General features: G+C 36.7%; 1 protein-coding gene across 1 annotated transcript in view; it reads right to left on the reverse strand.

The window, feature by feature from the left end:
- Positions 1-287: 287 nt before the first annotated feature.
- Positions 288-14303, reverse strand: part of INO80D (INO80 complex subunit D) — a 52303-nt gene continuing 38287 nt past the window's right edge. The window contains exons 8-10 of the mRNA XM_025039344.1: positions 14010-14227; positions 13156-13313; positions 288-11989 (exon numbers count right to left, since the gene is read on the reverse strand). Coding sequence (XP_024895112.1) covers positions 10824-11989; positions 13156-13313; positions 14010-14227 — 1542 coding nt within the window. The 3' untranslated portion in view covers positions 288-10823. The remainder of the gene's footprint in view (positions 11990-13155; positions 13314-14009; positions 14228-14303) is intronic.

Consider the following 14303-nt stretch of genomic DNA (forward strand, 5'->3'; position numbering starts at 1 on the left):
TCATTATAGCATATAAGAATTTCAAATGCAACTTCTTGTCGGATTTCAAGGTTGGATACCACATTAAAGTCACCTTGGAGAGCATTTAATTGATCGAAAGCTAGTTAAATACTAGTAATTGTCAGTCTAACCATAAAGAACCATATACACATGTTTCTCTGGAATTCTAGATAAAATATAAGATACAAAAAAATATTTTCTTAAATAACAAAATGGGAGAGAATACCTTCCCTGGATTAGCAGCTTCCATCAATATCCAGGCAAAGGAAATTACACCAAAAACAAGGTTACTTCACAGCAAGATTTATTAATACATCCAAAAGAAAGAAAGAAAAATCATTTTGTCACACTATATACAGATAATACATACAGTGTTTTATACACATATTACATCAGTTTTTACACAAGAAAAATATACATAAAAATGTAAACTTTTGTATACAAAAACCCTTAAACAAATTAAACAAGGACCAGATAACAAAAGGAGACCAATCATTATTATTTCAGCAAATTTTTAAAACAGTAATACAGTACATTCATTGAGATATATATGGAAAATGTGAGCCATCTCTTGTTTAAAGGGAAATTACAAACCAAAAGCCCACCCCCTCCCAAAACGTGGTCTCCCCCAGCAACACCATACCCGATGTCATAGATATGCCTTTCCTTCAGAAGTGGTGGCTTTTCCCAAAACCTGCCAATCTCCTCATCTGTTCCTATGGTCTGTGCAGAAGCAAGTGGCTCCTAGCTTTTGTGCATATAACTAAGATTCCAGCCACTATTAAAACAAATACAGAGAAGATTCTCGGTTTGTAAATTCCCTTTAAGCAACTTTTTTTTTTTTTTGTAAATATTTTTAATGTATGGACTGTAAAACACTTGTGTGCCAAGGTGAATAAGAACACTGAAAAAGAAGGGTTTTGAGAACTGCTAGTCCTTGCTACCATGCAGTTACTTTGTTAAAATAGATTTTAAAACTGTGCAACCTGTCTGTCATTTACTGGTTTCAAATAAGCTACCTCACCTTTGATTTCCCACTGCAACTTGGTTTCAACTTACACTTCAGTATTCTAGTTAGTACCATACAATTGTTAAGAGGCTTTTTGTTAAAGGCTGCTTCTGATATCAAGTTCCAGCTCAGCTACCCTGAAATCACTCAAACCCCAACCTCTCTATTTCAGTCTTTAGGGGTACTCTTACTCCACTGTTTTTTTGTCACATCTTACAATTTAGGACTGTCCACCTACATTCCTCTCTGTAAGGTCTTGAAACGTAATCTGGTGCCAACTCATCACAAGATAAAATATTTAAGTATTTTAAGATTCTTTCATTTGGTGTGTCAAACTGATATAATGAAAAATACGTGAAGCTGTGGGGACTAAGAATTAAATCTCTGTCAAGTGCATGCAGACTTGGAGTCCTTTTTTAAAAAAAAAGTCTGGGAAGACCTTTAATAAATGCAAAATATGCTTAAGACAGCATCATGAGAATGCTGCCTTCTCTCAGAGTTGAATTTTGAACAAGGCAGAATAACAATTAGGTGATATATTTCCCTGCAGCAAGAGAGTAGTTAACTTCCCCCAGGCAAAATGATCTGGATGATCATTATTTATTAATGAAAGGAAGAGGCAAATTGGTGAATTAAGTTGATCTAGGAGATGGTGGATGACATACGCTAATGGAAATACTAGGATTGCTTTATAATTGAAATAAACAGGCTGGTTTGTGGTACATCTCCATTTCAGAGAAGAGAAAAGCACGAGGTTCCTCAAGTGAATCTCCAACTCTCTCCTTCTCCCACGGGACAGATGACATTTTAAAAATGACAGTCTCCCTTTCAGTTAAAAAAAAATAACAATAAAAGGAAAAGGAAGATAAATAAATAATGTGTGGATGTCTTTAGATGAAACTTTTAAATGTTCTTTAAATAATTTTTGATAATGTATTTTAAATCATTACATACAACTGCCATTGCAGTGACAATATTCCAGTAGGGGCAGCATTTTGCTAAATGTAAAAGATTGCCATTTAAAACTCATACATATACATGTGTATATACAGCATATCAACACTATTTATATACATATATATCTAGAGAGCAACATTTCATTGCCTTTGAATAACTATATATCCTCTCCCACAATATATACTAGAGACATACTGTGTGAGTATATATGAAAGTATATGTACACATGCTCCAACATGTATATATACACTTTTGTCTGTGTGTGCATAAGAGCTTTAAAGGCACAATATATAGGGATGCAAGTTTTCTAGAGAGCTGCAGCAAAGTTAAAACAGAATGTCACAAATGTGAGAAAAGTCAAAAGGAAACAGCAGAATTCATTACACAAGAATTCGTTAAAGCAGTTTCATCATGAGTAAAATTAATTAAAAATTCAAGAGGCTTACACATGACTTTGTATGCTTTCCATCAAAACAAAAATGGTAAATTTATGATTAAATCACAAAGTAAATTAAATTTTTAAATGACAAATTAATGACAATAAATGAGGAAATAAGCCTAACTCTATTATCAATCATAAAATCATAATTATGTCCTTTTTCAATTTAAGTAAATATCCCAAAATTATCTAGGTAAACTTTTCAAATCAGTTTTATTTCAAGGTTGATTACTGTTTGTTTTTGAGACAAAGATGAATGCCCGATTCTCAAAATTACTAAAGAAAACATTACCCAAACGTACTGTCTTCTGGGAAATTTCAGAGATAAAGATTTAAAAAAAAAAAAAGAATTGAAAAGTTAATGAAATGCACTTCAGACAAATGCTTCTGGCTAGAAAGGACATAATAAAGGAGAAAAAACACAATGAAGTGTGATTTTTAAATGCTGACAGACTGAGAAGTTAGTGAAGTTGAAGAATAGTAGAACTGGCAAGGAAGAATAATTCCGACAGAAATTAACTCATAATAACCACGAACAAGACTATATTCCAAAGAACCTCCACTTTAGTGTGCTGATGATATACTCTAGACTGTCACCTCCTCCTGCTTATAGAATAATCCAGAATTTTCCATAGACGTATAATCTTGCTTAACAAAGGCTGTTTATCTATTTATTATACACACACATTTTTAGGGAAATATATGTATATAGCTTTATCTATACACACACATATACATACGTGTATATATAGATTATACAAATGTATAAATAAACATAATACTTCTCAATCTTTCCATTGACAAGGCAAGTTCACATTCAGCAAAGTGCCACCACATTCCATATACACATCTCTGTACAGATTTACACAAAGGGTATGTTTTCACCCTTCAACCAGGGGGAATTTATTCTAGTAAATCCCATTAATCAGTAACTGAAGGGAGAAATGGCACCAATACAAACTCCCTTCTTTCATTTGCATGCATATGTACAAGAAATATGCAGATTTTTTTAAACCCAGAAAGCAAGAATGAATGAAACTGGGAGATGCTGCAAAAATATAACTGTAAAAAGAACAACATATAAAGCTTTTTTAGGTCTTGATTATATATAAGATGGATGAGGCTTCAAAGATAACTACAAATTCAGGTGTATTACCTGAAGTTGTTTCGACATATTTCAAGGTACATGATTTATATTAAAAATAAATGTGATTGGAGCATTTAATAACAACTCTAGTTTTGACTATTTTAGACCACCGGATACTCTAGTAATGAATGTATAGTAAAATGACAAACGTCAAAATATAAGAATGTATTTTTTTTTAATTCCATATGAATCAAGTCAAGGGTACCATGTTTTTTCCTATAACCAAAATCTGAGGGGTAGGGGAGCACGTGAACTCCATAATAACAGCACAACTGAGTAACTTTTAAAATACCTGAAATCATCCCAGCTTTAAAATATGCATGGTGAAATGATCCCACCAACTCCTTAAACAAAGCAGCCGCTTCAAAAAATGGCATTCTTTATAAAAGGCCTATTATAATTCTCTTAACCTCGCCAGTAAAAGATGATCAACAATATTTTCTAACTGCGAATATAAAGAAATCTATTCATGTAAAAAAAGGTCCAACTGATCTCTGGTCCCATCACTCCCACGGATAAACACAGCTCATGTCTAGGTCTATCTCTCTTATTTTTATGCTCAGAAGCGAAAGGCTGGTCTTAGAATCTACTGTTTCTCATGTCATCTTAAAAACATAGCATAATATAAGTTAATCAAAATGTTAAAAATGCACATGATATCAGAGCTAGCCTTTTAAAATAAGATAACATGATGAAGAATTTGGTGTATTTATACAACAGAGACAATAAGAAAGTAACTCCAATACCCTCAACTAAAGAAATCGTATTTCTACAATACATTCTGTTACCTTTTTCTATTTTTACTGAAGCACACATTCATCTCTCTCACACACGTGCCCCCAATGTATATTTTTGCATGTGTGTAAAAACACAAATATATACATGCACACAAGTAATTTAATTCTATTTTTAAGTCACAGTGGGAATTCCTTAGTGAGGAGGGATAAAAAGGTTCCTGAATAAGACACTGAGAACATCTAGATTTATTTTCTCTATTTTACTTCCCAACTTACAGAATCAACTGTAAATTAAAGAATAAATCCATAGGAAATAAAAGAGGTCTTAAAAACTTAGCTTACAAATTCCAGCTACAGTAGTTGGGAATTTTACTTGATCTATGTATTTCTATTTACCCTGTAACTAAGCTTCTAGCCATCTTAAGTGTAAACCACAGATCATTTACTAAAGAAACATGATTCTCAACAGTTCTATGAGTCATAATAAATGGTCTAAAGGTGTTCTACATTTTGAGGCCCCAGGATATCCTTTTATTTTATATATCTGCAAGGTAGCAAAGGATAGCTATACACCTTGACACGGCAGAGATCCAGTGTAAAAAGGTGCTTCACTAGTTTGTTTTGTCAAAAAAAAAAAAAAAAAAAAAAAGCTCATATATAATTTTTTAGCTATTAAACACATAGGCAACATAATTCATTACACTCAATACAGCTTTAGTATAAAACTTATAATTTATGAGGTGATGTTAATAGCATAAATTAATATACCTTTTCTCTTAAAATCTACAATAAGTATTCTGAAAGCTCATTGGGGAAGGAGATTTTTAAATAAAAGTTTTAAAGCTGTGCATGGGAAAGGATTCTGTATGCTGAAGCTGAGATGAGAAGCTGAAGGAGAAAGGAAAAAAGTCCTATGCAAGACACTGTGGGCTACGAAACCAAATGTTTTCTCTTTCTTGCGCTCTCTTCAATGATGAGTCACCTTTAGTTTCTTGAAAACTATTGTCTTATTTTAAAAACTGCCCTAATTTCCACAAGGAATCCCTGAGACATACTCAACACTATACAGTGAAAAGAACTATCACTGTTGAGAGGAACTGATTCAACCCTTCCCAGCAGATGAAGACAGTGTCACGAGTATCAAACTTCCCATCACTTCCACACTAATCCGCTGGAGCCCACTGTACCTTAACGATGCAGGTGGAGTCATTTCAGGGCAAATCAGTCTATTCCCCAAGTAAAAGCAATGGTGTGGCATTTAGCTGCACTGGAGCCTTCTGCACTGCATGTTGAAAATTTTTCCAAGGGGAACTTTGGGTGCATACAGAGCTTACTTCAGTGGTCCCCAGCTTAAAACAAACAAACAAAAACAAACGAACAAACAAAAGTGAAAGAAGAGGATTCTATTACTCTTAGGCCAGGATCTGCACAGATCATGTGTGCGCGTATGCGTACTTCGGGACTAGAGGTGGGCTGAGCAAGCAGGCGGAAGGGAAAAAGCAAGGGAAACTGTGCTGCTGCCCTACATAGCTGACTAAGAGTTAGACAGGTTTTCTCTTTTAAGACTGCTTGTCAGACTAAACTTTATTTAAATCACCAAAAACTCTGCCAAACGTTCCCAAGATCCAGGAACCTGGGATAAAGAAAGTCATACCAAAACTGCTCGCTCTCTCTCTCTGAAATGCCTCATTTCCTGTCATTAGCTTTGTATCACAGGGCAGAGAGAGGAAAACTAACGAAAAATAGGAGCTGGAGTGAAAAGAGAAATTTTGCTATTTAGAAATAAGGCTCTCTAAATCTGACCCACAATCTTTGCATTTATGACACTGGTTACTACGAGAGACATAACTATTCATTTATGTTTTGTTTTCTTTCCTAACTTGCTGGTCAAGGGAAAATGAATATGTTCTTCACTGGTATTTTATCACAAATCTTTTGAAAGACAGCATTTACAATGTTACTTTAATCAACTAAACATGGATTTTGGTTCCCTCCAGAATATATTGGAAAGTTTATAAAGTTTAAGATACTAAGAGTCATTAAATTGTTCTACCTTTCTATAGAGAGGTAAGATTCAATTATTTTTCTATTATTATTCTGTGAAGATTCAATTGTTTTCACTGTACTGAAAAGGGGAGGGGGGGAACTATGTTCTGTCACATATATATTCCCATCCCCCACTCCATCCCCAAGAAATACATTTCTTGTGAGGAAAAAAATCCTTGGAGCAATGTAGGTGTTGATGATGAAAGAGATACAAATGAAGACTATTCAGTAGGACTACATTTTCTTTCTAGGAATCCTTTAAATTGCCTCAATAAACTGCAGAGTTTTGCTGACCATTTAGAAGACCATTACACTATTCTATATATACCAGATTAAAAATAGAATTTAATAGAATTTTAAAAGGTTAAAAGAGGATAAGGAAAATAGAAACTAGACATCTAAAAACATTTTAAATGAATTAGTGTTATTAATACCCTCATCTTTTTACCATACCAATCCATAACGACCTATTGAACTAACTTGGAGAAAAGGCAATTAATTGCCTCATACAAATACTGCTGATGAAGCCTACCAACCATCATCACTATCCCAATGAAGCAAGGGCACGGGAAGGATGGCAAGCAAGTACCAATGAACTGACAGCATGGGAGTTCCCTACATATGCTCGAATTCTAGTGCCGATTGATAAAAACTGAATGGTACAGGTCAAGAGAAATAGAAATTCTTTCACATAAGAAGAATATTGTACTGATAGGGCACCAGTGTGTATCACAGACATCATTTCTTCCCTTCTTTGCTTCTTTGGATTTGTCATCATGGATTGAGAATAAACTCAGATTAGCAAAAGCTTTAGTGTTAGTCACAGAAAATGATGGTTCCTAACTTGCAGTTGAGATTGGGCTTATTTAAGAAATAATTCTTATAAAGAATTATTTGGCAAAGATAATGTATTAGCTTTCTTTAGCCTTAACACTAAAGAAGTAACTATAATCTTACGGAAAAGAAAAAAAAGTTTCCAACTTTACCTCCATACTATTTGCTTCTCATTAAATTATCATCTTCATGGAGCGACAACAGACACATCACACTGCCTGCGAACATGAAATTGCTTGGGGAGTCATTTATAAAGCAGTCATCTCTCACATGGTAGGCTACTAGAGAAAACAATCCTTTGCCATATAAGCTATGCGACGATAATTAGAAAATTATTTCATTGCATAGTCTCTCACTTGGTGGGTTACGTGTAATTGCTATTAACTATTGTGAATTGTTTACTAGCTATATAACCTACCCAGATGTGCAAATTGCTAAGCCATTTTTAACAGAGGAAAGAACAATGTCATAAGTACTTTAATTAAAATAATATTAACAATTATGTAGAGAGAGAAAACATATCTTTTCTGCAGATGCTACAGATCACAGCAAATGAATATCATACATTAGAATGGAATTCAAATTCTCAGAACACAGAATGTATCCACTAACTGCAGCCACTTTGTAAATTAAATCACATTAACATAATCTAACTGGCCTTTATAAATGGTCCCAAAGAACTGCAGAAAAAAGTGAACCTTCTTTGCCACTGCTTCTCATGAGTTTAACACTAGACTACCAGCTAGTTTCCACCTAATTAGGACCTTTTATAAAACTTGATTTTGATTCCAGTATTGCCTTATTATAAAGTAAGTGCTATTTTAAAAGACACTAATTTTCATATTTCTGGAGTAAAAGACACTTCATTACTTTCTTTACATATTAACAGCAAACCTACTACTAATAGAATTGCTCCATTAGGTAAAAGAAAAACATAACGGATATCTCTGGGTTCACAGATGTTCTTTCTTCCAAAAAGGGACTCAAGAAACAGCAAGAGCAAAGCAAACTGCAAGCTCAGATATTCGTTTTGAAGTAGATGAGAAGAAATTTTGTTTTTTACTAATTCCTCAAGTTTATACCGGTACTTTCTATGGGTGCCCTTTCTTCAGCTATCACCATGGACATCTAAAGAAAAATGAATTTACTCAAAGTTTTTGGTGTGAAGCTTTAACTGGCAACATTCCTGATCATTTCTTGCCTCCTTACCAGAAAGCAGAAAAGGGCTTTTAAATGCACATAAAACAGAAAATTGCAAACAATAAAATGTGCAACTTACTGCAAACTCAGTTTTGATAACTGAAGAATTTTAAGCAGCTACCACGAGGGACAAATAGCCATAAAAGTTCAGATCGACTACCCGTGACTTTCCCTTTGCTGTCAAAGAAGGGCTGATAAGAAAGCTGATGTGCTGCTCTGCTACAATGGTTAATTAGGACACAGCGGAGACTAAATCAAGTTGCTGGGAATGGACAGTTCTCTAATGATGATTACAATGGGGTGTGAAGAGGTTAGCAAACTAAATGACACTTTTGAGCAGAGGTAACTAATCATAATCATTTCATTATAGTACATTAAAATAAAAAAGCTGACTAACAGGTTCACGGGTGAGAAATATTCAAATTATCTGTTCTCACCGTTCAGAATAGAAATTTATGGTGATACCAAATATAACTGCTTTGTGACATAATTTATAATTTAGAAAATTCTCAATCTGCAAAAAAGGCAAAGCTATTAAAAATAAATCTTCCAATCAATTATCATGATTAAAAAAAACCTAAATATATTACAAACATATTTTTGGCCCACAAAAAGAAACTTCAATAAATACAAAATAGGGCATATAATGATTTCATACAGTCATATGACATTTCCCCTCCATAATCTCAGGCACGTGGTATCTGCATAATGCCTGCTGATCACCATCATTCCTTTAAAAAGCAGAGAAAGAAAAGCTTTCAAAAAAGGGACTGGTTAGAATTAGCATGGCATAAAGAGAATACATATAGGAAGTAGGAAAATACATCCAAATCTTTACCTATTGAAAAGGAATTAAGATCAACTATTCCCTGACAAATGAATCATTATATCATATCATTAATAGATACGTTCTCTCTACTCATCTTTTAAAATATATATATGTAAATTAGACTAGACTCAGGTATAAATAGCCAATGGTATCTCAGGGAACAGTGAACCGTCTCAGCAAAAGCAGAGTACAGATGCCTTTAAAATCTAGTTCCACCCTTCTGGGGGGAGGGGAAGGGGCAGGGGAGAAGGCAGGTAAAAAGAAAACTCACATATTCATTTCATAGTCACCAACTTACTAGACTACTCAGTATGATTTTTAACCTTAAAATCCTGGTACTTTCAAACAATTTCCCCAAACTTAAACCTAAGTACTTAAATTATTTTAAAAGTACCAAACAGTGGGTAAAATTTATGTCTCATTTCCAAAATCGGCTTTGAAAGAAACTTTAATATGTGTATCCTTCAGATATTACTTATCACTTCACAACTGGTACATTGATTCTACAAGTGTCTTCAACATTTTACAAATCTTACCAAAGAATCACTACTGTAAACATGAAAAGTTAAAAAGCAAAAGATGGATCAAGAAGTTCACAGATCGCATCTTTCCAAATCTATCTGACCTATCCCGCTTTTCACATCAAAATATTTTCTCTAATTACATCTTGCGAATGTATTCCATGACAAAGAAATTTAGGAACAAATGCATGTCTAAAAAGGCAATATAACCACCAGACCTCGGAATCTCAGCAACTCTGCAGTCACTCCAGGCAAGCTTTTTACGACATCCCCACAGCACTGATATGAATTCAGCCTTTTGTGTTCCTGGCTAACTTAGCAGAAAAGGGTTGAGCTGTTCATCATGAGACCAGACTATCCCCTCTCTTTTCAGGAAACTCAGTTAACTCAGTGGGAAAGAATGACCAACTTATTAGGGTTGTGAGATGTGGGAAAGGAGAAGAGCCTTACTCATTAGGAAAAAAAAATAACAATGGGACAGCTGCTTCCTGCCCTGCACAAAAACACACACGTGGGCGCACACATACACACAGGCAGTCAAAAGACTAATTTTTTTTCTTTTTAATTAAACATGATCACAATTAGGAATGGAATCCTGGCCTCGTGTGGTACTTAGCAGTTGGTGCTAAGTCAGAGCCTCGACCTGCCTCTCCACACCATTTGCTACGTCTTACACAGAGGGATTCAATGAATAGGATCACTCTATCTAGAACCACCTACGTAAAGACCTGGTAATAGAATGGAAAGCATTGATCTGAATACTAGGAAATAGTAAAGGGCACTGGTAATCTGAGGTATCTTCCACTTCTAGGACTTGCTGCTAAAAGTCAATTCTATCCAGTCACTGTGCTGAGCCACTAAGGAAGCCATCAGGGTAGAGTGAACCTGCCAGGAGGGAATGAGCACCAGTGCAAAGGAGCACACGTGAACACTGAAGCGCGGTCCACTGCAGGGTAACCTGTTTAACTGGAAAAGGGAGTTCCCCTCTAGTCTCCATCTGTTATTTTTAAAATCTTCTTTAGGAAAAGGGGAAAGGGGTGATAAAGAGGAAACAAAGATAGAAAACACCAGGTTCCCCACCTGCCTGCAAACACACAGACACGCTCAGTTAGGGGAGGTAAAGGGAGAAGATGCATTATTGGTACTTGTAGCTGTGGCACCTGTTACTGTGAAGCCTGTAGGAGGGGCTATAGAGCTGTGGCTGGGCTGCAGGTCCTTAGGAATGCCACTGTGAGAACTCAGCTGGTGGCCGAAGGCTGCGCTGAACTGAGGGAGTTGCTGCTTGGGAGAGGTGGAGGCCATTAGTTCAGCAGAAGGCCCCATGCCACTGAAGCTGGTCTGCGGTAACCCCGGAAGCACACTGGAGCTGCTGGGGGTCACGGTGGCGAAGGCAGGCTGTGTGGTCTCTGAGTTCGAAGTGGTGGGTGGCGTGGATAGGGAAGTGGAAAGAAGATGTCCATCTGCGTCAAGAAGGTTGCTAAATGGAGAGGGCTCTCCAAGGTTGACAGGGAGATTGCCCCAGTGAGTTCTGGGGTTTACGACTCCTCCAAGTGGCACCTCAAGTTGGGTTGGGAGCAAGTGTTGCGCCATGATGGGCATCTCTGCTGAAAAGGTAGCTGCCATGTTATCACCAGAGAAAGATGTTGTGTGGGGAGAGGTGATATGGTCACTATAGGGAGACGGCACGTGCTCACTATCATAATGGCTTCCATGGGGCGAGGAGTGTGAATGATCACTGCTGTATTGCTGTCGTGAGGTGATTAGGTCATCTGCCTTGCTCAGCAGCTGGGCAGGATGTGGCCTCTGGGAGGCATGGCTGCCATCATGAAGTCCATGAAACTGTCCTGGGAAGGCTCTCTCCCCAAGTGCACTCTGGCTGATCAGAGTGGCAGAAGTAAGGCCAACGTTGGCTGGGGCAGAGAACTGCCCTTGGATCTGCCCTGCCAGGGGTGTAGGTGGGTTAGACAAGGTAGCAGAACGGAGCAGGTTCTCATCCAGCTCTAGACTAGAAAAATTGTCGTGTACTATGCGCCCATTCAACAGCTCCCCTAGGTCCGTGTTTACTTCTCGGCTCAAGGACTGAATTCCCGAAGCTCCAGTACCTGCGGAGAACACCCCTATTCCTCGATCTGACAACTCCTGGACCGGCACGCCATCTGACTGGGAAAGTACCCCCATGGTACTCAGGCACTCGAGAGAAGTTACAGCCTGCAAAGCCCGTTCAAGTTCCTCTGCCTCTTCGGTAGTTGGGAGGAGGTCTCCATTCTTTCCTGAGTAAACAAAAGCCATCGACAATCAGCGGAGCTTTTACCTGTCCCTTACCACAAAAAACATACATTTGAATTATTTTTTAACACTATTCTATTAAAGAGAAGCCCTGTTGAAAAGAGAAGCATCCAAGGATTGGATTGGAAAGAAAAGGGGAAATATTAATCTGCAGGACAGGTCTGAAATACCAAGCCGCCCTAGAGTTTGTACCCCATCTTTGGTTTACTTACAGTTCTCTCAAAAACTATCTTATTGACGTGAGGGATTCTTAGGGATTCTGAGGACTGCCAATTTAAAATTTATGGTGACTACTCGAATACACATATGTTTTTACCTAAAGTTAAAGTCATGAAAATAGAAAACCTATCTTATTGGTTTAGATTTTAGACAAAAGGCCATGTAGGAGGAGACCACCAAGGTATTCTACTCTTAGTCTCTTTCTGCTGGAGGGGCAGCTGTGGAAGACTAGGATGCAGAAATTCATACATATATTTTAGCACAATACTAACCACTCAGCTCATTTCATATGTCATCTTTTTAAATGCTGTTGCATTACTCTCTAATCCTTCCCTCTCATTCTTCTCTAATTTCTAACTGATTTTCATAAAATGAAAGCCTATGGGCCTACATTGAGTTCATTTCTAATATAAAAAAATCTACTGTTAGGAACTTGATTAATCAACACAAAAATGTTTGGCTTTTAATAGTGAAAGGAACATTCTTAAGAGTATATATTATATACATTTCCCCTGAAAGCACTTAATCCCCCCTGAATTGGGGGGATTAAGCAAAATTTGGTTTGGAAAAGTCTACCTCAACTGAAGTATACTGTAGGGCATTAAAATCAGGACAAGTTCTAAAAGCCTTCAATAAACTCAAATTTGAAATGTCTTTGCTTAAAAATAAACTGAAGTAAAATTACTCATTTTAAAGGAATCAGGTTATAAACCTAGCTATCAAACTATCAATCTACTAAGCCTAGGATATGATGAAACCAGTTGCACATTCCTTACCTTCTGGAAAGGGTAAAATAACTTTAGCCACATAAAATTTTCCTTCTACAGTGAAAGACATTACATGTGAAGAAGAATATACATCTCAAAACACTATTTCCCTTTTAAAGAACTCATTTTAAAACTGTTTTCTTGAATCACAATATTGACCATACCTTCAAAAAAATCAAAATCCTGTAAGTCATCAGGGAGCCGAGGCAGGACATCTGAAAAGTCCTCCTGGTTCAATTCCAAGTCATGTGGAATGTCAGTGATCTCATTGGCAATGTCATCCGGCAACTCATCAGCGCTCAGCTCTGGCGTGGATGGGCTCCTGGGGAGGATGACATGGTTGGCCCCACCACTTACTTCCCTTTTACCTTCACACCAAAGTCACCAAGGCAAGGTTGTAAACATGAAAATGCGGAATCTTAACTCAAAATGTCTCTTTTCCGAATTTAAGGAAATTTGAAAGCAAAAAGACAGATCTCACCATAAGCAGTCACATATTTCCGCAACCTTTACTCATCTATTCAGACAACCATTTCCAGATAATACTTTCACTTAGAATAAATTACAGTTTGGTGTAGCAAAGGTGTCTTAATACTTTTTATAGAATTTCAAATCTGGTCAACATAATGATTTTAAAAAATGAAATAAACCAACATGAAAATGTTTAGCCTCATTCATCTGGTCAAAATGCTTACCCTTTCCAAAATTAACGATGTATCAGATTTATGATGAAATATTTGTTGGAACATATATGGAATTTCTGTTAAAACAGAAAAATCTGATAGTAGACAATTAAATTCTCAATTTCAACATGTGCTCTCATTTTAACCACAAGCTTTATTTCAGATCTAACCCAGTCAGATATTTGGTAAAAGTTGTACTGAAAACTACAAAGTTAAGATTGATATACTGAATGGCTTCTGTAGCCTAGCTCCAACACTAGAAAAGTAAATGAAACTAGATGTTGAGAATGACAAGAACACGCAAAGGAAACGTAAACTCTGGTGCCGTCACTGACCGGATGCGAGAGGCCTCCACGGGCAGTGAGACGCTGGTGGGCATGCTGAGGTTCCCTTGGGGTACTGCAGGGGGAATGGGTTTTTGGGGTCGACGAGGGCCACGCCTTCTCTTCTTCTTGTGTTTTTTGGTAAGTGCAGGAGGCTTTGTTTTTTTCCTGGGTTTCCTCTGCTGCTGGTGCTGAACTTTACGGGAGCTATCTCCTCTCAAGAAATTATCCTTTGGAATGAATAAATGGATATTTTTTAACTGAGATTATTTGGAAAAAACATAACAGCTGCCTAAAAAAATACCT

This window comes from Pteropus alecto, unplaced genomic scaffold (assembly GCF_000325575.1).
Source record: "Pteropus alecto unplaced genomic scaffold, ASM32557v1 scaffold3, whole genome shotgun sequence".
Taxonomy (NCBI): Eukaryota; Metazoa; Chordata; class Mammalia; order Chiroptera; family Pteropodidae; genus Pteropus; species Pteropus alecto.